This window comes from Perna viridis, chromosome 12 (assembly GCF_037379345.1).
Source record: "Perna viridis isolate PV_CMFRI_1.1 ecotype Kerala chromosome 12, ASM3737934v1, whole genome shotgun sequence".
NCBI lineage: Eukaryota > Metazoa > Mollusca > Bivalvia > Mytilida > Mytilidae > Perna > Perna viridis.
The window spans coordinates 21205528-21231671 of NC_142456.1; the positions used below are offsets into that span (position 1 = coordinate 21205528).

Consider the following 26144-nt stretch of genomic DNA (forward strand, 5'->3'; position numbering starts at 1 on the left):
CAAGTCGGGAATACTACTTCTAAGTTTGATTTTGAAGTACTGTAATTTTCAGTTTTGGTTGATTTTATTACTTTGTCATCGGGGCCTTCCAGAACATACTCAGAGTTGTGTCTCCATGTATTGAAGACGTTTTAGTTACTTGTTATGTTTCACTATATCAATCTTTGTCTGGTTAAGACAGGTCAATTAATTATTCCCTGGTCGGTATAAACGGGTAGTATGATCATTCATTGTTCTCTTTAGGCATGTCGTGTTATTGTTTTATTCATTGTTCGCTTTAGACAGGTCATTTGATTATCCATAGTTCGGTTTAGACAGGTCATTTGATTATTCTTTGTTCTCTTTAGGAAGATTTTAGTAAATGAGGTCGAAATTCTCGGACGTAAGGTAAAATAAGTATGTAGGCTTCGTTTTTCAAATAATTTTTAGATGTATCGAAGACGATCATTGTGCAATCATTCTATAGACTATACTTTATTATTTGTATCTGTTTACTTCCTTATAATAATATGTAAACTGATATGAAATGACATGTATATTGACTGTCTTGATTTCAAGTTAAAAATGTAAAGTAAAAATATGAAAAATGTTTAAACCTACACAGTTATGTCCTTATCGTATGGAATTGTATGGTTTTATTTTTTGTTTCACTCAAGTACACCAGATTAACTACATTTGAAAGCAATAGTACATGTATATCAGATTGTTCATGATGATTCGTACTTGATATGAGGGTTCAATTTCACGACCGACGTTAGTGAAATTAGTACATTATTTAGAAAGTCTTTGCTCTCTTTTTTCTTTGAAAGTGACACTTTCCTTGTTTATAGTTTTTTGAAGATTATGTTCATGTTTCTTGTATCATTTCACATGTGTAATCTATTGACAGCGGTCAGATATTTCCACAGCGGCTTTGAAACACTTACCCTTCGGTCATTCATTAACTCTGGAAACTCCGAGATTCGTTCATACATGATTGAACGACCGAAAACAGATGTTTAATCCTATAATGAACCAATGTTTCCCATGGTAAATTTGTAACATACAGATACATGTCGTTGGAAAATTATACAAAATGGATGAGAGGTCAATATTGGGGTTGGTGGGTGGGACGATTCACAATAGTTTCAATTGCAAAACATATAAATTTAACCTCTCTTGCAAATACGATTGAACTTCTACCCAAGCGAACTAAAAATAACCACCAATCATCTACCTCTACGTCACAGATTACAGCATGACAATATGTTTAAAAATCAATAATCACGTGCATAGCTTATTATTGTATAAACTTAAATTTAATTAATTAAATTGCCTTTAAAGACAACACCTGAGGGTAAGTATATAGAACGTTGATCAGACTAAAAACACGGATTCAAAAGAGAACGTTGATCAGATTAAAAGCACTGAGTCAAATTGAACCGTAATATTTAAAGAAGTATGAAACTGTCGGGGATTGATTGATTATAGTAAATAACTTTCCATGACAGATATTTTATGCATTTCATGACGAGAACGGTTACCAATCAAACAGACCCTGCATTGTACTAGGCCAACACGCTAAGCTTAATCTATATTGTGTTAGCTCGTAGATGCAACAATCTGCAGGAACGAATTATATATCAAGCCACTCGGACACATTATTCTGACTCATAGGAAATCAGTGGTCACTCTAACCCCTTGAATGATGCATTCTTGGAGGAGAGGTATTGACTACCAATTTTCAAAGTAGTTGGTTTGACTTGGCCTAGAATCGAATCCACGATCTTCTGCACTTAAGGCGAGCACACTACCCTTAGACCACCGAAGCGGTCTGAAACAGTTGAAAAAAACAGCTACTACAGAAAAATATGGAAGCTCATTAATAGTAAAATAAAATACTTCTTTTCTGACAAAATAAGTTTTTGTTTTTCACTCCACTAAATTGTACCCAAAATGCATTTTAGTACATTTAAAAATCAATAAGTAATGTTGATTTTTGGACACTTTTATTGAATGAAAAAAAAGGTCAACTTTTGCAGGAAAACTTTAAAACACACTATGATCACAATTCATCTACTTTCCAAAAGTAACTGTATAGACAGTAAAAGGGCGAGTACTCTCGCTTATTACGTTTTAAAATTTTCTTTATTCTGTCCTGCGTCTATTGACTTATCGTTGAGTGACACAAACATTGCTCGAATTCACGTAATCTTCCATTTAAACAAAAGTTAAACAGTTATTTTAACAGACGAAAAATTTACTATTTTCGAAAAATAAATTTAGAAATCTGATAAAATACTAGTTCTGCCTCACCTCGTACAATTAACGGTTTTTAATTCATTGCCAATATGCTTCGCGGCAAGTGATCCATCCATATTATCAAATATATGGTATCCAGCTGATGCGAGATGTTCAAGATTGTCCCAGTTAGTATCTTGCCCAAGTCCAACCGTCATTAACGTTAGTTTTGATAGTGCTAAATTAGCTTTTAGCTTTTTAACTAACGACTGGTCCAACGATTGACCACTTGACACAACAATGATAAATCCTTGGACACTTTGAAGCATTATTTTTTCTACAAATTTCTCTAAAAGTGAAAATTTCATCACACCTCCCCTATAGTCAGTCATTGACAGTACACCAATTCTTTCCCTGAAGTCACTAATGTTTTGTATCGGAAACACACTGGTGTGAGTATGTCCAATAGCATCTATAGAAACTTTAACAGTCGGTGACGTTAGATCCGTCAAGGTCAAGATAAAATCTGAGACGAATTTTTTGCCATCAGAAAACTGTCCTGCAGTGGTGGTGGAAGAGTCGTCGAGAATGATGAAAATACTTCCGCTTACTTGGACAACACACTCTAAAATCACACGATAAAGAGTAAAAGGTACTATTATCATAACAACATGCAAAATCATCAGTAAGAAAGACATCAACCAAACACCAAAAATAAAGCACAAATACGTAGACGAAACGAATGAACCATACCCAATCAATCAAATATAAGATTAAAAAAAGTAATTTCTAATAATGCAAATGAGCTTATATTCAAGTTGTACATGAACATACCTAAGCAAGATGGTCTTGCCAATCTCATTTGTAGATAGCCCCAAATCCTTTCAGCATTTGGACTGAGAACTGTTTCATTAGTTGCAAGTTTATCTAGTAATGAATGTTGTACCGACGTCCCTATACCAACCATTGCGATTGTTGATATTGACTTCAAAGTATTTGCCTCTGCAATGAGATTTCCCTCCGGCATTAAACCATCTGTAAATATTAGTGCCAACTTTTTGGCATACGAGCGAGATCCTCTGTAATTATACATGTACATCTGCCTACAAAAGAAATATACAACTATTCATATTTCCAGTACAATAAAAAATTACTTGATCCTAAATTACAGAAATTATTAGGCTAGGTGAAAGAGAAAACTACCTCACAATTATTTTACGCTAAAAACTTACATAAATCTGTCTTTGACGATTTTACATATGTGATCATATTTTCCAGAATTAGATTATGCAAAAAAAGATTCCATTTCGGAGGGATTATCATCACAGTACAAAATTTGAACAAGCTATGTATTCCACAAGGCCTTGGGTTCGATTATGAACTTGCATTTGGTACGCTCAAAAACAACTCACGTGCTTTTTCTTTTTCTTTCAGAATCAAATCTATCTGCGGTACAAATCCATAATAATTGTATATTCGGACATATGTACAACGATAAACATTATCTAGTGGGCAAAGGTCGATAACTCTTTCAAAATTGCAGAAATTAGTCGACCATCACACCCTGAGTAGACTAGTATTATATGCCGGAACAGCTCAATTACGATCAAATTGAATTGATTATCGCATGTAATTACGTATACACATGTACCTCGTTAACACCAAAGCCTGTGTTAGGTCCGATGTACTGCTAACAACATCCAAGTTTTCTATATATTTCTTAACAGCCTCCTGAGATGTGCTGTCATTGAAATAAAATTCCCTCTGAGCCTTTTCAGAGAACGTAGTCATTCCAATTTGAAACTCGTACTCATTGATTGGCAGGTAGTCAATTAATTCATTGATGAGTTTCATTGTTCTGGTTTTGTTAGTACTCAAAGACAGGTCCACAACAAACACTAAATCGGAAGGTTTTAAATAACATTTTCCCGGGTCTACAATTATAAACAGAACGTATATTCAACCACCATTTTTTTAAGATATTCATTTTGTAATAGAAAATAATTATAATTGAACTTTGACACAATTACACACGAGATAAATGCAACTCAGAACTTCTTTCGAGCTGTTTTTATGTAGATTTATAACACATCAGAATTAAAGAACATTTATTTTACAATAATGTAACTGGAAAGCACATACATAGACATCATCGATAGTTTGTTTTGTTGGCTGCTAGCGATATCAACGTCTAGCTTTACGAATAAGTTTCATTTTTTCATCGAGAAACAATAGCACTAGCATTTCTTTTTTTTTTAAATATAGTATGAGTGTTATATTTTCGGGAAAAATGTATTTTCTGTGCTCTTAAAAAGTTGATATAATATCATCGCATTGAAAAGTGATTATTAGTGACCGTCACAAAAAGTGGCAGGCAATATTAAGGAGGTAGTCCTAAGGTAAGGGACACTACTCTTATAAATCACTGGAATGTTTGTATTTAGCATTTTACATCAATCTCGCGTAAGCATCAAAGTAACTTGGATTGATTTCACTCTGTTTCAAATAAAAGCTTGATATAGGCTTTGGTGAAATTGAATATGATACAAACATATCATTGATTTCTAGAGTTATGTTCCTACCCTAGGTTTACCTCCTTAAGTCTCCAGTCTATCTGTCAATGCTCCCATCTGTACGTAACAAATGGTCGCCGGTTTGTAACGTTTTATGTATTTTGGTTTATTCTTTTGGTATTGGGCATGAAAGTAGATCAACTAAAGGCAATGAGTATTGTACCATCATAGTAGTTGACCACTGACCTCCGACCTTCTATTTTAATGCATGGCAGTTGTACGGCCAATTGAGGTGAATACGATTTCAATGAAATCTAGGCATTTTTTTTTAATCTGCAAGGAAAAGATGCTCGCTCAAAGAACCCAACTGCATGACGTCGCTAAGATACATTAACTGATGTGGTCTGCTAAAATTATATCCCTTTTCATTTAAGGGATCATAGCTCAATTTACAAGCTACGTATACGTGACAGGTGTTTTCCTGAGAATTCATTTCTTTTTTCATTTGACATTCTATTAACTTTTTGGAGTACTTTTTCCTCTTTTTTGTTACACCTCATCATTTGTCTGGGGTTTTTTTACGCTTCTTAATAGTGTAATCCAAAAATAGCATTGATATTACGCATTTAAAGAATCAAGGTGGTAGGCCTAGGGTAAGAGACACAATTCTTCCAAATCATTGGAACGTTTGTATTGAGCATTTTACATTCATGTCATGTAAGCATCAGAGTAACTTAGATTGATTTAATTCTGTTTCAAGTGGAAACTTGATAAACTTCGGTGAAATTGAATATGATGCAAACAAATCATTGAGTTCAAGAGTTATGTCCCTTACCCTTGGTCTACCTCCTTAATTAGGTAGAAGCGAACTTAATCATCATAGATGTACATTAATACCTCCTGACGGTGGTGCTTCATGAATATCCTTCAGGTCAACCCTAAAGGCAAACGTCCCAGGATCATTAACATTTGTAAGGTTAGGTAGGTTTATTATATTTTCAGTTCTAGATCCTTCAACTGAGTAGAAGTGGATAAAGTCGCCCATGTTAAAACCAACCTTAAAAAAGAATAATTAATTGAAAATGTTAATTACAAAACTGACTGACACATTCCCCTTACTAAACAGGTTAAAAGTGGCCAACTTGAAATTACTGCACTTATAAAATACATTCTACATGTATATAAATAAAGTTTAAAGCAAAAGCAGGATTTATGTAATGCATTTTTTATGATTTTTTTTTCTCCCCATATAACTTATGAAATACTGTGAGGTGCATTGTTAAATAACATTATAACAATAAAGTTGAAAATGATAGCACTTTCCGTATATCCGTTTCACCCTTCATTTCGTGTGTTATAAAGTTAGGATATCGTGGCTTCGAGCAGATAGTTCGATTGTCTTCTGAGAAATAAACCACTAAAATCCCGCAAAATCTTCCGTAACACAGTGTTAGCCAATCATTGCACGATATGAGTGACGCTGACCATCATAATTTAACACACACGCTTTTTCAACATTTTTTTTTCTAAGCCCCCTCTCCCACCCTTTGGATCCGCCACTGATTTTTGACTGAGCAAACTACTATTTGGGATCAAATTAACACTAACTAGTGCAAAAAATAACGTTATGTTTCCGATCACCATTCGAAAATTTTATACAGTCGGAAGGCATGGATTTATTTTCATTTTTATTTAAATTTTGAAACGAAATAAATCATATTGACACTAAATCAGAACACAATGAAAACCAAATCTACAAAGACTAAGTTTTACATACAGTAATAGACTTAGTTCACAGCTGCAAAACAAGTACTGTAGCATTCAGTTTTGTCCAAGAAAACATTTTTTTTCAGGCTACAAATGTATATAACAATTAAGAAATTGATGAAATTGTTTGATACAGGATTTAACACAGGGTTTGAAGTGTTAGCTGTGAGCCAGTATGGATGGATTTAGCCTTGAAGTCCTTCGTATACCGGTATTGTAATTTTATTTCATAAGAATTTCGATTTTTTTCTGTTGAGTACATGACTGTAACTGTGATTTTTTTTCCATTGTGCAGTTTTATTCTCTTAAGCTAGAGAACTGTTTTAACTAGGACGAATGTAAAAACAAAGACCTTATAGATGTAAATTCTAAGCAAATCACACACTACTAATTTAGTCCTCATAAATAGTAATTGACAGGCTTTTTAGGGAATTGGAAATGGAGCATGTCCAAACCCGGAATTCTCCGATATATGTGTATATATTTAATGTACTAGTGTCACCGTAAAAAATGCAAACGTACATGTATTTTGGTATGGTGCTGACATCGATGTCCGTGTCGTCGTAGTTCATATTTTCTTGGTTTTCGTGCCTTGACCTTAGTTATGGTTGATCAGTTGTTATTATTTTTTTTATGAAACTTATATTATAACTACTAAAGAAAGGCTTCTATTTAATTTAGAGTCATGGACTCAACATTAAAAAAATAGGGCCATCCATGTAACCGACTGATACCGCACTGCTGGTTTCTGTTAATCTAAAAACAAAACTGAGAGTACAGAATTAATGCAACTAATTTTACCAAGCTAACCTACATAAAGTGAAATGGGCAAGTTCAACACATGCAAGTATACCTTCAAGAAAGAAGCATTATAATATGCCTTGTCTTATGGTTATGGTGAGCCATTTGTGGAGTTTATTCCCCATTTATTGATCAAATCTGCTCTTTGGACAACCAGTCTACATCCATACTTGCCCTTCGGGCAGTATTAGTCTGTGTCCACACTTGTAATTAAAAAAAAACCTGAAAGCAATGCTCAGTAAATTAATATTTCCTTTTACCAATCTGATACAATGTAGCATGCACCTGTGGACCTCCAAAATAGTTTGAATTAAAATCTAAAAAAATGGGTTATACACTGGTTTATGATGGGAAAGTTTTATTAAATTTCATTCGTTTGTGTAAAATGAATTACAGAAACACGCAAGAGACAGATACCCCAATTCTGGAAAAATAAAGTTCATTTTTGAAGAATAGAGACTTAGAAATAACTAGAATAAGGTAGAAAGATAAAGGTTCACATTTGCAATAATAAATACCGATTTTGTGAACGTACTTAATTCCATTCAGTGGTGTCCACATATTCATAAATGACAAAGTCCATGTTTTGCTAATATGAAACCCAAAAATTTATTTGAGTCAAAATATGAAGTAGGTAGTGCACAATAGGGATATGTAAAAAAAAAACATTCTAAGAAAGTTTCATAAAACTCCATTTAGTAGTGAAGGAGGCGTAACGGATAAGAGATGCCCCTTCCCCTAATGCATTGGTTAGCCCTAAGTTTGAACGTTGAAAGCTTCAGATCTACATTTTTGTACTACGAAGTCAATTTATTTTATGCTACATGTAATAACCCCTTCCTTGTTTAGAGAAAATGGTATGTAATGACCATCCGTCTAAGACTCCTCCGATCCAGTTTTGTCTACAACTATTTATCACAGAATCTTGATATTTTGACACAACCGAAACTGGTACATAGGTCAGTAATACAGGTTATAAAGGTGAATCGATGTCGTATTATTTTATCTCACCTGTGCAGGCGTTGAACCAGTCCATTCAATTCTGTTGTAATAGTAAATAACAAAAGTGCTTTCATTGTCTGTAATCAAAACTGCCTGAAACGTATTTCGCTGAAAAAAGTAACAACATCGGTAAGAGAACATAACTACTACAGTCACTTATAGTTTCTTAATTGCGCTTTCCGTGAATTGAGAGAAATACTTTTTTTATCTGTTTTCGTTCATGTTTCATATTCCAAACCATATTTTTTTTATTTTTCTCTTTACTATTTATTTATTTATTTATTTTGCTTTTCTTGTGTTTTGTTTTGTTTTATTCGATTTCTTTATTTTGCATGTCTTGATTGTAACGCTAAGCATAGGAGTGTGGAATCAAATTCATTTGCACAGTAGGGAGTCTTAAATGCGAAACGTGATAATGATGTATTTGTACTACAATTTAATACTATTACCAAATTATTTATTGTTATGAATAAAAAAAACTATCTATATTTATACAACCATTTGTGACCTAATTAAAAACCACTGAAAGTAGAGAAAAAAAGAATACCTCATTGAACTCTTCACTTCCACGAGTATTAAAACGTGTAACGTTGTACCAAGTAACAATAAAAGTCCAAGTCGCGTCAAAATGTTTCATCACTGGAAAATATTTTTTTATTTCGTTTGTCGCTTTATTTAAATCTCTTTGATGTGTAGATTCCCTATACCAGATGACACAGTCAGGGTCACAGTACGTGGTTTCAATGTCGGCCCAAAATGGTGAAAGCACCGTTAGTGCACCTATTTGTGGAAAAGGTTCCGAGATATATGTGCTGATCCCGTAGTTAAAAGAAACAAGGCCATTTGTGTTTACCTGAAAGGGAGAACGATCAAACACGCTAAATTGAGAATTTTCGATCCGGAAGTACTTAAGTATTTGTTTTTTATTTTGTTTTGGTTTTAGTTTTTTTGTGTTTTTGTTTGTTTGTTTGTTTTTGTTTTTTTGGGAGGGGGGATGGGGTGTTGTATTTGCAATTTGTTTAACCTGCTTATTATAGTATTCAGCCCACATTGTTTTATTCATGTTAAACCTGTCTACACCGCAATTCTTTTGGAATTTAAAAACTGATTCGTTTTTGGCTGGTGCTCGGTTCACTAAGGATCAAAATAGATTTTATCTCATGAACGAGACTTTAATAAATTGTCTGGTTTAGAAAGGATTTCGGAAAATCATATGTTCGGTTTTGAATTGTTTCCCTCTATAATCTTATTCTAATGTAAGCGGAAAATGGTCATTTTTTAACCGAAAAAATACAACAGGCGAAATAAAATTAGAATTGATGGAATATTTAAGTAATACGTTACATACATAAAGTTTGGAATGACTCTCTGTAAAGAAGGTGAACTCGACAGATATGTTTTGTGGAGGCGAATACTCGTCATCGTTAGGATGTAAACGCTTATCGTGGTACGTGTCACCATAAGGGAAAAAATCAGACAAATCAGCAACAGCAGCTACTTCCGGTATAAACAACAAAGTAATCAGATATCTGTATCTGCCCATGGTTTTTAGCCAAAAAGCTGAAGCATGGAGATCACTGTTAATCCTTAATTCATCAAACAAATATGTTGTATAGAATGGACGGATCGATAGCGTCAGCGCACCCTAAATATGAAGAATGTAAGACAAGAACTATGAACGGCTAAGAACATTCTGACGAAAGTGACGAAAGTTGTCAACATGGAAGTAGACGATTGTGCTAGTGTGAAGGCGATGTTTTATCTTTTGATACGCCGATGGATACGATTTTATAGTTATGAGTTTATCTATTTAATAATAATTTAGAAATTATTGGCTGTGTACAAAAGTATTAAGTAGCACTCCAGCTATGAATCACGCATGGTTAGAAAGCTTACATAATTTTAATGTTGGTATTATGTTAAAAATGCATAAGTAAACAGAAAATAACATGAATATTTTCACTGAATCATTGTTCACAAGAGATTAACATTATAAAGAATGTATTGTGAAATTAAAACTTAAAAGATACAACTCTTTAAATGACCCTAAAATACAGTAAAATACATTGGGTTTTCAATGTGAATTATCGCCTAATAGCAAACAGATTGGAATGAATGATTATATTTCATGATATAGACCTATAAAGCAAATCAATAACAAAGGTAAAGATATGTAGCCTTTTAGAGGTTTATCATATATGACAGAATTTGCATGATTCTTCCAAAGACTGCTACTTAAGCTTTCCCAGAAGAAAATCTCAAACATTCTCCTCACCGAATGAGACTTTTACCAAACATAATGACTTATGTATTCAGATCTGTACTTTTGAGAAAATCATACATTAATCTCCCACTAAAATCAACCAAATCAAGCAAAATCAAGAACGATAACCCAATTTCATGTACAATCTTTACAGTTTGTTATCTCAAATATGCGACAACTGAATGAAAAACTAAAACTGGATATCTGATCTGTAACTGCTTGTTAGTAAGAAATAAAACTGATTTTGGTGGATTTATAACATGCATGAATCACCCCCTGCCTGATTTTCATAAAGTTTGATACCTAAGTACAAAGAGGATTTGGTTCATATATATATATATATATATATATATATATATATATATATATATATATATATATATATATATATATATATGTTTCAGTGTTACAATAAATATTCGTCTTGATTCGAAATGGGTTGTCATAAGTAAAGCAATTGATTTTTACACTTGATATTATGTATATGCATTTTGTCTTATAAAAGAACTACTTACGTTTCATGTAGTTTGCGATAGTCTTTTCCAAACGGAAATTGTTACCTCGCCAAGACCGGGTAATTTCTTATTTTAGCACTGTATAATATTTCACCTCCTTCTTGTAATACCATAATAGTTACTTACTTGCATATATATCTTATCAATATTTTCAAAGTACAGGTTTGCCTAATAATCATGCATCGGGTAGAAAGAAATATTTTTTAAAAAGAATATTTATCCAAAAATGTTTTTGGCGTAATAGGAAAGGAACAGATATGGTGAAACGCAACAAACGCACCATCGTATAACCTTTATAAAAAATAGTAAATTCTCACAGATTTCGCAGAGAGGTCATCAGTTAGTGTACACACACTTTGAAGTAAGCTTTGAAAGGTCGGTCCATGCACCTAAACATTTTTTCCCCATCTATTTGTATTAAAAATGTTAAAAGGACAACAGTTGATACGGTTTCGGTGATTCAAAGGGAGTAAATCAAATATAATTCTAAATATACATGAATACATGTACGTTCGTTAGTCTTTTATGAGATAAAAACAGCATTATGACGTTTGTAAGAGAAAATATTTTACTGTAACTTGTAGAAATTTGAAGTAAAAATAATTGTTATATATTTTGACTGTCCATTAAAATGCTTCGCTTGGTTACTTTAATAAGTTATATTATTGGGTTATTAAATGGTTATTTTCATATTAATCCTGTATTATGTCCAAATACAGTCGTATTGGGTTGAGATCACAATACAAGTGATCTCAACCCAATACGACTGTATTTGGACATAATGCAGGATTAATATGAAAATAACCATTTTATGATCCCTTTATTAACTGATGACTTAAAATAACAGGAGTTATCTGTACAAACCTTTAAATACAGCTCAGTATGACATATTTCCTAGTGAAGACTGTAACACTCCAGATCTCTTGATGCATTTATTCACCCCAACTGTTCTTTTCTATATATATCTATATTAATATACCAAGTTTGCTGATACCTTCTCAAATTAGGTTTTTAATGCATTCTTTAGCTTTTCCCACGAAAACATTTTATTTATACAGGGCCAGAATTAATACAGGGCATGTGCCCTATATTAAATTAATACAGGGCAATTGCCCTGTATAAAGTATGGTTGCTAAAACCTCCTGTTGTATTAAAGGGGCAATTTACATTGTATTTTAAGTCATCAGTTAATAAACAACCGTAAAAGGTAGAATTATCTTTTATTTCACATTTGTTTTTTGCATGATTCTTGGATTAAGATGTACTTCATACCTTAAAGTTCCATATGCGTGATTCTTAGATGAAGTGTTACATGATATCTTAATGTTTCATTTGTGTGATTCTTACATGAAACAGTACAAATAATGTTTAAATGCTTGGACGGATTATAACGAATAAGGTAGATGACCCAATTTATATGTGAAAGATAAAATATTCGCACACTTGAAAAATTGATTCATTATTGTTTACTTTGATATACAAACCTGTCAATAACTCTTGACTTTCAAAAGAATATGTTGTCTATGCAATTACGGTGAATTTTATGTTAGTTTTTGTTGAATCGCAATGCAAACTTGTCGTATCTGATAAATACAACTACTGGTGTGAGAAATACACACTTAAGTGCGTCTACAATTGATGTAATTCGTGTGTATTGTTAAGATCGTATGAATTGATAATGAATTTTCACTTTTAAATTCCTGAACGAGGAACTACCATATTCTATTCGATCGGTAGTATAATGAACATGTTTTTCGACGGATCAAAAATCCTCAAATCTTCTCAATTCAGAATATCTGAAGAAACATTAATATACGAAGTTTGGATCTTATTGGTGCAATATATTCATAGAAGAAGAGTTGTTAACGATGACCACGAGTGATGGCAATAGCCTGTGGTCAAGTTAAACAGAAAAGTATCTGATATAATTTGTTAAATTTTTTTTAATATGTTTTTATTTTTGTTTCTGTTTTTGTTTGTTTGTTATTATTATTATTTTTTTGCTCTCCTCTTATACAGTTGTAGCTTAACTTAAGATTTTTTCATTTTGACAGTTGTCCCATACTCAAACATTTGTATTTAAGTTGGAAATTAAAACATCTAAACTGCAATTATCTAATGCAAATATAATTGTGTGTAAATGATTTTTTTAACTGGATTTCGCATACAGTGTTGCTGATTTGTTCCATCCTTAATACAATAACGGAATTAGCTTGTTTCTACGCAAAATACATGTACTTTGACAAAACTGCTGTTAGTTCATGATAACTATGCTTTTTTCATCAAAATTTACAACGATGTTTAACTAATAAATAAATAAAGTGCCGATTTCATTATCACATGCTTGCAGCACACCATTGTTTTTTATGTTTTTTTCACCTCATTTTTGTTTTGTAAATATTAAAGTTCATTAAAAGGGGATTTCCTCTGGACCCTCATTTCTTTTAGAAAATTTTTCAATTTTACAAATGATCAAGGCAAACAACCTCAAAAAATGTTATCTTGACCACTCTTGATACAAATCAGATGGTTCAATTTTAGAGCAAAAATGTCAGACTCCAAGAATGTTTGCCTCTGTACATTAAAAATATATGAAATCAATGCGAATCTGCAAATAATTGCTACAGATCCGTTTCATGCACGACAAATAGGCAAAGACCTTGGTAATTGACAAACGGGCAAAGACCTGGGTAATCAAATTTACTGAGTTCTATACTTGTAGACAATTAACATGGTTCAAGAATAAAATTATCTTTAAGAACAACATTAACTATAAGTATCCATACTTTATCAACATTTAGCAGGCGGGGACGATGGAAGTTTGTTGTTGATTGCAAAGTGGTACAACCCTGTAAAAATAATATACAACATATTACATGTATAAGAAAAATCCGGAATTGCGGAAGAATATTCACATAAACTAGAAGTGGATGGGTCGTAAATACTATAATGTTTAATTATACGGCAAAGGAAAGATAACGCAAATTGATTAACACCCATCAACAAAGAAAAGCATTGTCCTTGAAATGTGCAACAAGGTAATGGCAAACTAAGACTGGTTCTGTGACGGAACTTTTTTCTGAATGAGAATTACAAGTAAATTTGGTGTTTCTTTTAATGCACGAATCACCTCCTGTCTGGTCTGATTTTAAAAGTTCATGTACATGTTATTTTGACGGCTTACCTGCACACGCTCCCTGAAATCCCGCGTTGTAGTCACAGGCTACTTCGTTTTTGACGTAATCTCCTCTATTGTCGTTGTAGTCATCGTTCCTTCCGGGGCCACCGACAAGAGCGCCATCTAGCTGATGCGGACTGTTCTGTCCATCACCAGCGCACCAACCTGGACTGCAAGATCTGAAAGTGAAATGGTTGAAGGGAAATAACTCAACGCTATGTTTAAAAAATTCAGATTCGGAAAAAAAACATTAAAGTGATGCATACAGTGAAATGTCTACCACGACAACAATATATAAGGAAATATAATGGTATTAAACAAAACCTACATCTATTTTTTAAACACGCGTTTACATGTACTTCATATTTTCTAGAAAGAATATGCAGTAGTCAATCTTATGTCTTCGAGCTTTGCGACATTCAAAACAAACTCATTCCAATAAAACATTGAATTTTGTGCCTGGTTCAAAACAAAATGGTTAATCAACACAGAAAAGTTAAAATGCCCTATATACTCATATGCGTTTGCAAAATATTTCTGGTTTGTACACAAAAATAACATACGCTCCTCTGTGATGCGGTTTGTGTGGGAAATTGCCTCCGAATCCGATTTCGTAACTTATATGATAATTGTTGTCGCCAAGGATGTAGTTTATCTGAGACATAGCCCATGTTAGGTAATCGTCACCACCAACACCGTCAACAGCGGCCATGACGGCAATAAAAGCTGCGTTTGCTACAAGGGGAATATGTTTTTGATATATTATACAGGTGTACATACGAGTCAACATTGTTCATGAAAGCGGCTATTGCTGCAAAGGATAGGTATTTCAAAATGTATTTCAATATGTTTTTATACAGGAGTCCGTACACATAAGTTTCTCTGAAAACCGAGACATGCGTAGATGCATTCCAATTGTCTCGTGAAAGGCAATATTATTCACTTGTACTGATAAATCTGGCTGGAAATGATATCATCAATGTATGTTACTGGTAGTATATTGAAGTTTCGTACAGAAAAAAGCTATATCAATAGTCCTTTTTTCATATTTTGCTTTTTTTAGATTTTAAGCAAAGAAGAGTAACTTTCAACAGTTTTGTCATGGGACAGACTGGTTTACTGTCAAATTGGAGCAATGGACAGTAGTAGACTTCAAATTCAAATATTCAATACATGCATATTTGAGCTGCGGTAAGTACTTGAATACATTTAATAACTTATTTCAAACAATTCAGGTACTTACCGAAGTGGAAATAGTTTAAGTTTCCAAGAAAAATGTTTACAGTTTTCCCTTTCCCCAATGAGACCGGCAACCAGTTTGACGGGTGTTGGTAAGTTATGTGCTTTGGACAAAAACTTGCTAAAGTGGCTTGCATTCCGTAAATATGAAAATTGACTATTTGATATTTGTTTTCAACTACATTTAGAGAAAACACGAGATGCTTCTGTACACAGAGAAATATCACGCAAAAACACAGAGAGTCATTTGACGACCTAAAAAGGGGAGTCGGTACATGTACATGTTTACATGCCTCGATTTTACCGAAAAGCGTATAATTTGGGTACGGAATGCCGAACTTACGAAAATTATATGTACGGCAGTTTCCGTACCAGCCACCACGTCCTTGTTGAATGGATTAGTGGATTACCATATTGAACAAAATCGAAACAAATGATGACTATAGACACACAGATTGTACAAGAACATGCATGTAAAAATTGACCCCAGATCAAGTAAGGAACTATTAAATTTAAGAATCAAGACTTATTTTCATTATTCACCCTTTATAAGTTGATACCTGAAGATATATTATTAAAATATTCATCTTAAATTTTATTTTATAACCTTAAGATTATACCTGCATATCTGTTAGCACCCCACTGATCTCTCCATGCTAGACCACATCTGGTGTATGGTACACTGCCTCCTGGCTTATAAGCATTTACAAAGGCTTGTACTGGTCCTTTATATTGGGGATCTTGTGATGCTTCCCACAGCAACAGCTTTTAGAAAAGAATGTTTTATTAAAGAATTGGTTTGTATTGTACGATTAAGTTAATTGAAAAGTCAAATCTATAATTTAGACACGTCAGTTTTTTTTTCCAATCATTTATATCAATGCAACTGTAGAGTAAGTTTTAAAAAAAACCAATATCTGATTTGTCTCTAGATATTTATAGTAAAAACAATTATTTCCGACAAAACGCTTCATTAATACTGAATTTCATTTAATAGTCTTTTTATAAATATCATTAAACGCTGTGCCTATTAAATCTCACACACAACAAAGCCGAACGTCCTGTTCAATCTTGCACACTGAAGCCATATTTCGGAAGTTTGGTATGAATTTTCATTTTTCTCTTCGGAAGTTTCAGAACATGGCAACAATGGTATACCCAAGCCCATCCTTATCTGACGTGTCACTATACATGTATTTTCACCAGGCTCTACACTTCTGAGAATATTCCACGATAGATGCTGTATATGTTGTACCCAAGAAATTTCATCCGATGGTTTAGCACATGCATGTGTCATCGGCATCTTAATTTCGATATAAAGTACTGCACTGTACCGCACAATGTAGTGCACTTGTACACAGTAAGATACTAAACCATATAAAACTCTATTTGCAATATTGCAAGCTATAATCACCTGGCACCCTACGGTTTTGTCATCCCAGGAGTAACCCCAAGCAGTTCCACCATTGTACCAACTCTTTGCATCATTCAGGTATTGTTGATCCCGGGTAGCCTTGTAGAGCTGAGCTGCCGCCTCGCACATCTCGTCCTTCCATCCGTTTGAACTGCCAATGATATACAATAAAACGTATCAATCATTAAAAGGGGGTATTTTGTAAAAGGCATTAAAGAAACGAAAAGGAAATCTACCTATGTATATACTGCATGTGAAATAGAATTTGCATATTAATATATGAATTTGGGAATACAACGAGAATTGATATTGGGAATATGTCAAAGAGACAACAACACCACCGGGATGAAAAAGTGTCAGATCAAGGTCAATTGGTCCTCAGTGAACGACGAGGATACTCTCACACGAATGGGCAGGCTGTAGCTGGCCACTAAATTAACATAATATTGGTTCACTTGTTCAGCGAAGTAGTTACCTTTACGGACCCCATTAACATAAAAGAAAATTAAAGTGAAAACGATACAAGACAGTCATACAGAGGCCAGAAATTCCTGACTTGGGACAGGCGCAAAAATGCGGCGGTGTTAAAGTACTTTGGTGTGATCAAAACTCTCCCCCTTCAGCATCTAAAAATCAGTTCAAAAAGATCTGAGTCCCTTGTTAAAACAGAAATAAAGAACTGATTTTAAGTTAGACACATGCACAAACAAAGGACTATTAACAGTTGACTGACTTGCCGTTTACATTGAAAGAACTGCTTTCAACTTATGAAACGAAAATATGGTTCATTTCCTCTTCGATTTGTTAAAACCTCTTTTTTTTCTTATGGGTTTATGCTACATAAATGTACACTTAGTCCGCGCATGAAATAGGAAGTGTCTATTTGGTAGGAACTTACCCGTAAAAGTCCTTAGCTTGAGGTACACTATTTGAGTAAATGCCTGGATGGGCCTTGGCAAACTGATAGATTGACTTTGCTGCATCTAACAGTCTGTTTGCATACCCTGGATCTGCGGAAAATAGATATGACATACAATTTGTAAAGAAGAGATAATCATACACTCCTACAGATTGAAAACATGCACGTACTTTAATACCTGTCTTTTTGTTCTTTGTGTTTTGCATACAATCGTTTTTCTACATTTCAGCCTCTGTAAAAAACATGTCCAATATACATGTATGTCTGCTATAATACTTTTACACAGCGTTACAATTTTTGACATGTATATGTATACGAAGAATATTTATATATGATCACGTGTATATATACATGTTTCAAGTATACAATGCATTGATGATTAATTGGTTATTCCTCAATGGCCTTGGTTCCCTTAATTACTCCTAAACACAATACCTTTGTCTTTGAAAACTATTGCACCAATAGCGAAAGCTGCAGCAGTATTTCCTGCTACGTCACTTCCGGGACTCCACGTTGTTATTTTATACGCAGGTCTCCACATGTGCATATCTTCTGGTCGTCCCCAGTAACCATGATCAGCATGCCCGTCTCCAACCTTAAGTTAAAAGTTTCCTTCAAATAATCTTGTTCATACACAAAATGTACATTGTATATGCCGACTAATTCTTATCTAGCAAATTATGAGACATTCACCAGATACCGCGGAAGTTGGTCTATAACAACTTAAATTATACGTATCATTCATGGAAGTCTTCTGCTTTGGACAAAGGAAAAATCATGTGTCAAACCTCTTTTCGCCCATCTTACAGAATTTTCCTTGAAATTCTTTGTCTCTTTTTTTGCGTATAATATATCTGATTCTGAACTGTTGGACTTCTTGACCATTCAAACCCTTTGGGAACATATAAATCGCTTCGTCATACAAATATATTCCCTCTTTAAATGCCTTTACAAGAATAATTTGCACTTTTTTTTTTTTTTTTTTTTTTTTTTTTCGGTTTTGTGGGTGTACGTAGTTTGTGGTTTTATTTGACGAAAGGAAATGTTCAACATGATAGCCTACTTTCTCGATATATTCATTAAATTCAATTGTTGTTGGTCGTTCATAGGCGGATCCGGTGATATATGGGCGAGGCCCGACAATTGTATCACTCCCCTTCCCTTCATCTTTGGTAGAAAAAAAAATGACCAATTATTATTTATAACCCACTTTTTCTGAAACCCACAAACCCACATTTTTCCACCTGGTTCGAATGTATTGTGATAAATGTAGTTTCATGTATGTACATGTACGTGGCTGTATGTCAAAAACCACACTACTGTCTTAATCTGAGAAAATGTGTACGTATGATTGGTTGTTGACGTATTTTTACATCTATGTTTGTCATCTTCAGTTAAAAAAGAACCTATGAATTTTCGTTCCATAAGTTTCTCTCAATTATAACGTCTTTTCATTAGCTGAGCGGATATGACATTATTTACTTTTATACATTCCAATATTCAAATGAAAGAAAGTACGTTTAACTATCTGTAAACAGTACGATTTTCAAATTATTGTCTATAATTCTTTAAATCTTGTTTTCACAAATATGGATATTTGACCCCTTATTGCATCCCTACATATTTGAGAATTGCACTACATCGAATTTTGCTTATTTAGTACATGATGTTACTACACAACATCCCACCAACTGGATTGTAGTGACCGATTATTTCTAATGCTTGTAGTTTTAATGGTAATCTTATTCTTTTTAATGCTCTGAGCGAGCTTTCAGTAACTGTGAGCATTATTTAAGTCAATATCTCATTTGTCTATATGGTTTATCATGAGGTATTCCATGGAGAGAATGGCGTGTATTATTGAATGAATTTTATGGTGTGTTTGTTTGTTTTACAGTTCATTGTTTACCTTCCATTAATGGTTAAGGTCTTATAAAACTAGTTTAACCCCACCGCAGACTGGATGCACCTGACCATAGTCAAGGGATTTAAAGTGTCTTTTTGCCGTTATATTACATTTCTGAATCAGTTTGTTTGTGATTAGTTTCCGTATGTAGATTTTATTACTTAGTTGTCGGGGCCTTCCAGAGCTTATAACTTAAAGGCGTGTTCACACTTGTTGAAGACATTTTAGTGATCATTGAAAATATTTACTATTTTGTATTTAAGTTATACGCTGGCGCATTTGTTACATTTCACCATATCCACTTTCCCATCATACATTATGCAAATCCATCGCTGGTTACCCGAATCTATGTTTTTACTGTGTATTTGCTATTTAAAACTTACACCTCTGCCACACCCAGTACTTTTTTTATGCAAATTGGTACAGTACAACGAAAACAGCTTTGCGGATTTGTAATGAGTAAAGTTCATGCCCTATGAGTTTTTTTTTTACATTCTGTATAGCAGAGCCAAGACTAGCGAAGTGATACGTAGTGAAACAGGAATCTGTTATATAGGTCTGCAGAAGAATTTTTCTGGCGATCCTATGGTCTCTTATGAAATTCAGCGGGAACCCGGATTATAAATTTGGATGTAAAAGTCAACCTTACCTGTACCCAGTACTGCTGTTTCGATGGCTCCCAACATTTTAGGAAATAATCAAGGGGCCATTTAAGCATATCGTACATCATATTAAGTTTTCCCGCCCTCTGGTAAGCGTCCTTGAACTTTTCCAATCCCCATCCAAGAACATGCGCTGAGTAAGCCATGGGAAAGTTGAATTTCACGTGGTCACCAGCTATAATATAGAATGGTGTGCTTTCATGTGCATGCGGTCACCAATTTCAAAAATTACATTGCAACCGTGTTTTTACATTAAAGGAACAAGATACATGTAGAGTATTAATTTAGATCCCTATCAGGGGCGTAGCTAGGCCTGTTTTATTTGTACGCAAAATTACGGCGAGGGGTCTTGAGGAGGGGGGTCGCTCAAGGCCCCCAGTGAGTCATTGCATAAAACCTTTATTTCATCTTTAAAATGTGTGTTTTTTTTTTATTTTTGTTACTTTTTCCGAAAGTACGCAACTGTATTTGCGTATAGGCAACTACGCCCTTGTTTATCATAAATGTCGGTGGTAGATCTGGAAGGTTCCAGGGGTTGATTCCCCTCCACTATGTTGGGAAATTGTGTTTCGTGCAAACGTTAGGCAAAAGTGATCAGACAATAACCCGTATATCCATTTTTTATTTTTTTTAAGTTCATTTATTCATTTATTTATTTATTCTAACCTTCTAGAAAATTCAATATCTACTTTTTAAAGTGTCTTATGAAGGTTTTTAACCGAACAGGTTTATGGTTGCGTACTTGTGCACCTGCCTTGTACGTGTACTTGTATGACAATATTCTAGACACCTTATAAAAAATTACAGATCAACTCAATTTATTGGAATATTTTGACAATGTAACGGTAACATTTGGACACAAATCTAGCAAATAATAGCGTGCTCCCTTTTTTAAATCCCTTGATCCGACCTTGTGGATTAAGCCCTTCTCCGTCTAAGGATGAGGCAGAATGTGTAAAAGGTGTTGCTAAATGTGTATAAGTTGTGGCACATGAAGAAAAAAAACGCAGAGATTTTATTGCATTATCTGTATTTTTTCCTGTTTTCATTACACTATTTGATTTGTTTTCCTAAGAATTTTGATGTAGCTATGACGTCACTAACCTTTTATTGGTTTACTCGTTAAATTTTGACACTAAAATAAAATTATAAGTAATGACTGTTACATTTTTTCGGTCCTTTTGAAATAACCTTAATGCCCGTGGTGCACCCTTGAAAATAACCTTCTACACAGGTTATTTAGTGTACACCACGTGGTTGAGGTTATTACATTTCTTCATAGACTGGAAAATAACAGTCATTCCTTAAATAATGTTTTACTTGCTATGTGTAAAATAATGTACTAGTTCTCTAGAAATTTAGAATTAGATGCCAGAGTTTAACTAACACATATATGTACATGTACAATTTTTACCTACATGTAACTAAATATTTACAGTTACAAAATGTAAGATAACGTGGCGGTAAGGATATAATGTTTGGATCACTTGTAGTCTGTTTATCGTGATGAAATTATCGCGTAATATTTTATCAAATTTTGAACGCGGATTCCCTAATTGTAACCATAGTTACCGTCATACCACCCGCCGGAAAGGTCATGCCCGTCACCGGCATCATTTACTGCAGAATCGCCTCTCCATGGAATCGGGTTATTGGCTGGAAGTCTACCAGATCTCTGGGCATCAAAGAACAAGATGGACAAAGACATAGCTTTCCCGTAGTCGTACTTCATCTTAGAGCTTCCTAAAATAAGAAGGTTGTTGTGAAATAAAAACGATGATCGAAGATTGATGTCCCTTATATGATTATGTTTGTACGCCGGAAACACCATCGTTGGCACAAAGAAAAAAAAGAAAAAAAACTGACACATGGCTTTAAAACCTACAGATTACTTCATTTCTATAGATGCGAGTACATAAACAAGTAGGAACTGCTACCTCTACTAAACTATGAAAGGAAAGATCGCGTGCGCATGACCAGGTTTCGATTAAATTTGGTGACACAAAACAGATTTTAGCGCAATATTATTTCCTACATATATGTATGACAGCGATAAGAGTTAGTTTAGATTGAAAAAGTTAAAAATCAAGGAAACAAACCCTGGCCGTTGTAAGGAGGCAGCGTGTTTCCTCCTCCAATGTTAACACTACCACCACCACTATTGCCTCCGCCGCTATTTCCGCTTCCGCTCAGAGCACTAGCACCGCCTATTGAAATGGAACCAGAGGGTGGATTTTGCATCCCGGCCTTGTTGCCTTGGAACTCAACTTTCATCTCATCATTCTTGGCGATGTCAGCGGTGAAACCTTTGCTTTTTAAAACAAACTGCGTTTTAGCTCCATTTTGGGAAACAATATCTGCCGTCCAACACTACAAAAATATGTGTTTCCCGTATAGTTACGATAACAATCTCTGTAAGAGTAATCAAGGGAACCAAGGTTATAGCGGTAATCAAAAGAATGTAATCCAGGGACAAAGACCCGACATGGAAAACAGACATACACAACAAAGAACATACAGTAACTAAAATCATACATACGAAGTAATAAAATCAAATGAGCAACTCGGACTCCACTAAAACCTGGGAGCATGGACCAGGTGCACCGGTAACAATGTTTCTTTTAATACAACCAAAGTACATATGTATGGATTTGTACAAGGTTCCTTTTTATTTGTGCGTACACAGCTTTTTTTTTTTATGTTTGAGCGTATTTGATGTACATATATTTTCAGCGTGCCTTAGTTAGAAGTAAAATATGCTCGATTGACTAGGTCACGGGATACACTTGTATTAAAACTAAATTTATATCACATTTTTTACAATCTAGGAGAGTGATAAAAATGCCTCAGGTGGTGATTTCCATAATTGTTTCCCAGTTTCTTACAGATTTCACGCGAAAATCGATTCGGCATGTCCGTGATTTGAATCAAACTTCACTCTCCATTTCAAAATTTCATCAGATTTCAGTTTGAGTACTCATTATTGAAGAAAAATTTTTACATTCATTCTTAGAAAAGAACGCCAAATACAGATTTAGCGAGTGAATATGCATTCACGGTGTAGAAAAATCCATCGAACAAACAATTATACTCTTTTGGTCTACATATGCTATATTTTTAAATTACGATAGTCTTTCTGAATTTAAATCTGTATTTTTGTTTTAAAATCCTACGTTAACATATTTCTCCCACTTTAATCAACAAATCAAACGATATGAACTTTAACTCTTGCAAAGTGCAAATTTTAAATACAATCTATTTATTTCTTATCTCAAAAGCGCAAACACCAAATGACAAATTAATTTAAAGACAGGTTATGTGGACTGAAACTAAAGTTACGTTAAGGTTTTAACATGCATGCATCACTTCCTGTCTGAAATTTATAAAGACGAATACATAATTCTTTGATCAACCTAATTACATTGTAACTGATCTTATGTTTTATTATTGAAACTAACGATCAGCTGGTCAACTCCTGAACTTAGAGTAAGAGTTGCATTCCAACCATGTAAGGTGTGGTCGGGGCGGAGTATGAAGTATCCATGGAAACCACCGGGCCAAGATTGAGTTATGTATACACCTTGTTCCTCGGCAAATACAGCAGTAATTGAGAGTAAGACCGACACCCAAAGCATGGTAGCGCTGTTAAAAGAAGACGATGTATGTATATACACTTTATTTCTGCTAAACCTACGTAGAAACATTTGTATACAGATAAACATGCATATTTTACAATATTAATGCAGTTGTTGATGAACAAAGATTGAAGTACTAATAAACAAGAGACAAAAAATTAAGATAGATAAATACAGTGAGGAACAACGTTTGAAGTATGAATGACAAACTAACAAAAAAATAAGAGAGATAAATACAAAGTAGCATATAAAAACATGGGTAAAATCTGGGTGATGAGTACATGGCTAAATGAGAGAACCCATTTTCTTATTGATAATTCTGATAAATTGACACAACTTGCGGAGTGCATACATTTTTGTGGTATTCATTAGTTTATTGAACTTTAATACATTGCAATTCACTAAAAACTTCTTATCTATATATATTTTTCTTTCCACCATGAAAGACCTGCATTTGAGTATAATTATAATGATATTCATCACCTATATCGCCATCCCCATGTAATGTCAACAAACAACGGACATTAAAGGAGTAAATTTTAAAACGCTTTTTAAGAAAAACGGCCCTGCAAAATCCTGAATTTTACGCCCTTCCCAATAGAAAAGATAACTCAATAATTATGAACACAATATATTATGACGAACTAAGTACTATAACTTGATTTTTCTTTTTCAAAAAGCTCAAAGCGTTCGTACATTCATGTTTGGTTATGCATGTACAATGTACATGTTCTTGTGACTTTACGGCAGTAAGAATTCAAACACAGTTCTATGTATAGCGAGATCAGTCTTAATATACCGAACTTTGAATAGACCGACAATTTGTCATAAAAATACCTCTTCTACTTCATTTAATTTTTAAATTATTTTAATCAATTTGACCGACAACCAGCCTTTACCAAAGAAAATATCCAGTTCGAAAAAAGTTTGGTTTAGGCAGATGCGAGTGTACATGTGTTTATTGTCATTCGATGGAATGATGCATTGGCTTTGCGCCATGTAGATTTTAAATTCTTTATTGCCTAGCTGAATATTTTTCTCTTGCTTACTGCAAACCTGCAATGCATTACTTACTTGCAATTTATTTTTTGAGTAGCACTCCAGATAAAAATCATGCAAAATGTGATTCATGGTCGGAAAGCCTACATTTTTAAAATTGATGATGATACTATACAAAAATAAAATAGAAACTATTTAATTTTCAGTGTGGATTATCTCCGAAGAATAGACAGATTGAAATGAATAATTACACCATTTACCATAAAGACCTGTTTAGCAACAAAAAATAAAAATGTCCAGCCTTTTTGTTTTTGGGTTGTTCCACATATCACAGAATTTGCATGATTCTTACAAAGTCTGCTACTTAATAATTGTGTTTGAATCTAGTCAGAACGTATGGAAACGTGACATATTTTTTATAACCTATTGAATTTCAGGGTATTCTAAACATGTCAATGTACATACATGCTCATTGCAATTTACAATATAATCGATGAATTGCAAGACATATTTGTAATTTACTTACCTCCGTGTTTTTTTACGTCTAGCGTCGGTCGTCCCTGTCCACCTTTTAGACTATAATTGTACAGAGTTACGGTCACCGATTGTTCCTACTTTATGACTTCCATATCTTAGGTGTGTTCTTATCGATATTTTTGACTTGTAGAAGGCGAAAAGATATGTACATGACTGAGTGTGTACATTTATTATTACGTATAGTTATGGTTATCAAAAATCTAGAACAGTTTCTTTTAAAGACTGTTTTTACCGACATCTTTGGTATTACGTCTTCAGAATTTTATATTATTGTATAACATCATGTTATAACGCTTACCCTACCGGTGCACCTGGTCCATCCTCCCAGTTTTTGGTGGAGTCCGAGTTGCTCATTTGCTTTTGTTACTTTGTATGTATGATTTTAGTGACTTTATGTTCTTTGTTGTGTATGTCTGTATTCCATGTCTGGTCTTTGTCCCTGGATTACATTCTTTATATCCCCGTGCAGGTCCGGGTGTTAAAAGAATAGGCCTGCAGCAGCGCTAAGCTTGTCGTAAAAGGCGACTAAATAGTGCTCAGAACCCTAACCGGGGGCTAGGGCGCTCTGCCCACA

At 34.0% G+C, this 26144-nt stretch overlaps 2 protein-coding genes across 4 annotated transcripts; both read right to left on the bottom strand.

Moving 5' to 3' along the window:
* Positions 1-1971: 1971 nt before the first annotated feature.
* On the bottom strand, positions 1972-11270 carry LOC148601660 (collagen alpha-5(VI) chain-like). Of its 3 annotated transcripts, none has more exons than XM_088555708.1 (8): positions 11082-11270; positions 9652-9863; positions 8851-9156; positions 8313-8411; positions 5631-5790; positions 3872-4154; positions 3055-3323; positions 1972-2845 (listed from the first exon to the last, which is right to left on the bottom strand). In XM_088555708.1, exons 1-8 carry the CDS (start codon positions 11086-11088, stop codon positions 2292-2294), a joined length of 1890 nt encoding a protein of 629 aa, XP_088411834.1. In that variant the 5' UTR covers positions 11089-11270; the 3' UTR covers positions 1972-2291. The 3 variants fall into 3 exon arrangements, with proteins under 3 accessions (XP_088411834.1, XP_088411835.1, XP_088411836.1); XM_088555709.1 differs by having other exon boundaries at positions 9652-9948; positions 11082-11268; XM_088555710.1 differs by lacking the exon at positions 9652-9863 and having other exon boundaries at positions 11082-11260.
* Positions 11271-13852: 2582 nt separating this feature from the next.
* On the bottom strand, positions 13853-25694 carry LOC148601661 (uncharacterized). Its single transcript, XM_088555458.1, has 12 exons — positions 25560-25694; positions 23858-24041; positions 22499-22769; positions 21972-22142; positions 20387-20574; positions 18267-18426; positions 17811-17922; positions 16913-17063; positions 16119-16263; positions 14823-14994; positions 14266-14438; positions 13853-13930 (listed from the first exon to the last, which is right to left on the bottom strand). The coding sequence occupies exons 2-12, from the start codon at positions 24032-24034 to the stop codon at positions 13872-13874; spliced, it is 1779 nt and encodes a 592-aa protein (XP_088411584.1). The 5' UTR covers positions 24035-24041; positions 25560-25694; the 3' UTR covers positions 13853-13871.
* Between the last annotated feature and the right edge of the window lie 450 nt (positions 25695-26144).

Excerpts from the sequence above, each read along its gene's own strand:
- LOC148601660 (XM_088555708.1), bottom strand. Across the intron at positions 5,791-8,312 it reads CTGGTTCAACGCCTGCACAG|GTTGGTTTTAACATGGGCGA; the intron begins GTGAGATAAAAT and ends TTCTTTTTTAAG. Across the intron at positions 3,324-3,871 it reads CAGGCTTTGGTGTTAACGAG|GCAGATGTACATGTATAATT; the intron begins GTACATGTGTAT and ends TTTCTTTTGTAG.
- LOC148601661 (XM_088555458.1), bottom strand. The coding sequence starts at position 24,034 with ATGCTTTGGGTGTCGGTCTTACTCTCAATTACTGCTGTATTTGCCGAG. Across the intron at positions 20,575-21,971 it reads TTCCGGCGGGTGGTATGACG|CTGGTGACCACGTGAAATTC; the intron begins GTAACTATGGTT and ends TCTATATTATAG. Across the intron at positions 18,427-20,386 it reads AACAGCAGTACTGGGTACAG|GTTGGAGACGGGCATGCTGA; the intron begins GTAAGGTTGACT and ends TTTTAACTTAAG.